Source organism: Otolemur garnettii, unplaced genomic scaffold (assembly GCF_000181295.1).
Source record: "Otolemur garnettii isolate 467f Iridium unplaced genomic scaffold, OtoGar3 scaffold00149, whole genome shotgun sequence".
NCBI classification, from domain to species: Eukaryota; Metazoa; Chordata; class Mammalia; order Primates; family Galagidae; genus Otolemur; species Otolemur garnettii.
Genome location: NW_003852544.1, coordinates 232,496 through 235,758, shown reverse-complemented (window position 1 = coordinate 235,758; position 3,263 = coordinate 232,496). Strand labels below are relative to the sequence as shown.

The 3,263-nt window shown below is 37.4% G+C and overlaps 1 protein-coding gene across 8 annotated transcripts in view; it reads right to left on the bottom strand.

Moving 5' to 3' along the window:
* PPP2R5C (protein phosphatase 2 regulatory subunit B'gamma) overlaps positions 1 to 3,263 on the bottom strand; it is a 162,942-nt gene that overhangs the window by 32,937 nt on the left and 126,742 nt on the right. For all 8 annotated transcript variants that reach the window (XM_023518852.1, XM_023518856.1, XM_023518857.1 and 5 more), the window contains 2 exons: positions 2,874 to 2,982; positions 1,760 to 1,813 (listed from right to left, as the gene is read on the bottom strand). In XM_023518852.1, the coding sequence (XP_023374620.1) occupies positions 1,760 to 1,813; positions 2,874 to 2,982 (163 nt within the window). The remainder of the gene's footprint in view (positions 1 to 1,759; positions 1,814 to 2,873; positions 2,983 to 3,263) is intronic.

Genomic DNA, 3,263 nt, shown 5'->3' with positions numbered 1-3,263 from the left:
AAAATGGGGCCTTGAATAGATAGCTGCACACCAGCATACAAACAGCTGCATTTTCCCCAATAGCTAAAAGGCAAGAACAATCCAAGTGTCCACTGGTGATTAAATGGATACACAAAATGTGGTCTGTCCATATGATGGCATACTGTTCAACCGTAATAAGGAGTGAAATTCAGACACATGATACAACATGGATGAACGCTGCAAGGCATGCTGAATGAAATAAGCCAGACACAAAAGGACAAATATTTTATGATCTTACTTATATGAGGTTTTGGAGTTGTCAAATTCACAGACAGAAACCAGATTACAAGTTAACAAGGCTGGAGGGAGGGGCAATAAGGTGTTATTACTTAATGGATAGAATTTTGTCTGGGGTGATGACAAAGTTTTAGAAATAGTGGTGATGGTTGCACAATACTATAAATGCAATTAATGCCACTGAAATTATATAATTGAGATGGTTAAAATGATAAATTCTACCACAGTTAAGAAGAATTCCTAAGTAATAGAAAACAAACCTTTCTTTTTTTTTTACTATCACGATTTTTTTTGAGACAGAGCCTCAAGCTATTCCCTTGGGTAGAGTTCTGTGGCATCACAGCTCACAGCAACCTCCAGCTCCTGGGCTCAAGCAAGTCTCCTGCCTCTGCCTCCCAAGTAAGTAGCTGGGACCATAGGCACCTGCCACAACGCCTGGCTATTTTTTGGTTGCAGCCATGATTGTTGTTTGGTGGGCCCGGGCTAGATTCGAACCCGCCACCTTAGGTAATATGTGCCTGGCACCTTAACTACTTGAGCCACAGGCGCCGAGCCTATTTTTTTTTTTTTATTAAATGATAGCTGTGTACATTAATGCAATCATGGGGTACAATGTGGTGTTTTCATATACAATTTGAAATACTTTCATCACAAACGTTTCAATTATACATTTTAAAAGGGTCAGTTGTATAGTATGTGAATTATATTTCAGTAAGTTGTTTAAAAAAAGTTTATTCAAATGCCTAAACTGGTACTCCACATGTCCGATGTTGTTAACCATAGGTACAATAGTATGTCCATGTATGTATATGTATGTATTTATTAGATAAGGTCTCTCTCTGTCCCCCAGGGAGTGATGTGCTATGATCAGAGCTCACTGTAGCTTCAAACTCCTGAGCCCAAGCGATCCTCCTTTCTTGGCCTCCCAAAGTGCTAGGATTACAGGAATGAGCCACCACGCCCAGCTGGCCTTTTTATTTTTAATAAATATAAATGTCATGAAAATAACAAACCTAAACATGGAATGGCAGCAATTGAACATTTACTTGTGACTCAACAATCATAAAATAGTCACACTCTTAGACAGAATTTTCAAGGTACTTAAACCTCTTTAGCATAATAAGCATTTCAAATCTTGACTATTATATAATTCCTCTGACTGAAGTAAGTTCAGTATGTTGTCAAATCAAGTCATGATTTAGTGGCTAAAATCATTCAAGTGATTTGTGTTCAAAGGAGTAAAGTGCAATGAAGAATAAAGTGGCAATCTCATTACATAAAATAATCTCTGCATTAGAGGAACCTGTAATTAAAATTACTATAATCTAAAAATCTGTAATGAATGAAATGAGCCAGTTTATGAGCATTGTAACTTAAAATTTAAAAGCTATCTGAACAGTGATTTGGTAAAGCAGATATCGCAATATTTACATTTAGTGAAACATACACACATCTTATAAGATGTGTTAGCAACAGAATTAAGAGCAGAGCGTGAACTTACTGGTTCAGTGAGGGTGCTGTCCTTTTCTAAAAACTGCACTACACAGTACGCCAGCTAAAAAGTAAAATCAGAGTGTTAATGTTTCAACATGGAAATGCTGCTGTGCAAAGGCTTCGTTTGACAGAGGAGCTGCCCTGGGTGTGCCATCCACCCCTAGAGAAGGCTGAGTGGTGCTCTCAGGGGGCAACGGCAGCATGATGTTTGATGTCATTCCCCATTCATTGGTGATAGATTGGAAAGCTTAAAAAAAAACAAATCAACAACCAAGCCCCTAGGAAACAGTCTTTTAGACTACCACCACCACCAAGTCAACATGGGATGATAGGGATTTTTCTTTTTCTGAAGATTATAATGAAAAGTAATCTAATAGGTGGGAAAAATCAAATTAAAATGTGGTTCCACTAAATACCTGAACTATTAACTTATTCTGTACAATAATTCACATGATAATCTGGCTGGATATAAAGATATTACCAGTTTATAGTTAACAGAGAAGATAAGTAAAATGTTTCTCAGGAAGCCAATGTCATAAGAATCCATTAAGAATGTGTCATTTGTCCAGGTTGTAAAATCCCAAAGTGGGCCCTGGTGGAAAACAGTCTCCTTCATTTCGGAACATGTACTATGGCATGACTACTTAAGGGCACACTGGTGACAGCTAAAAGGTAATGTATACATTCACTATGGCCCAAGATGGGAGTTTTCCTGAAGTAAATCTTCAGTGTGTTTCAAACAGTGATCTAAGTAAATGTAGTCCACTAGCCAGCTAGCACCGTTTACTGACCAATGTTCCAGAATAACTCGTTAGATCTCAGCAGTTTTAAAAATCCATAGCTTTTCTCCATTTCTTTGGTGAGAATTACTTATTCCCTTCTCTATGCTTAAAACTAGTTTAAAAATTCTGTATTCTAGATATTTCTCTGAATTTCTTAAAAGGAATCTTTCTTTATCCCTTTATTCTTTGAATTATCACCAGAACCTTGTTACTGAAGTTAATAATATGATACAAAAAAAGAAAACACTCTTGGTTAAAGGCTGGATTCACTATCTTGAGTTGAGTTCAATCCTGCTCAAAGGACAAATGTGCTCAGCAGCACCTCCCCTACCCCCTTACCTGGGGATGATAGACACTCAGAGATTTCACTTTGTGCAAAGGTAGTAACACCTTCAATAAGAAAATCTTGTGCTCTTCTTTTAGTGGTAAGGCAAATCCATTAATTATACTGGAAAAAGAAAATTTATTTGGCTTGAATATTTACACATTCTACATTTTAAGCAAGTATCTTGCTGCTTTTCTTTCAGTTTTTATTTTCAGCATGAAAACCCAGCAGGCAAAATTATGTACATGTAGCAGGAAGCCTATAGTCCCAGCTACCTGGGAGGTGAGGAGAAAGGATTGCTTAAACCAGGAGTTTGAGGTTATAATGAGTTAAGATTACCCAATGCATTTTACTCTAGTCTGGACAACATGGCGAGCCTCGATGTCTCTGGGGGGAAAAAAAAA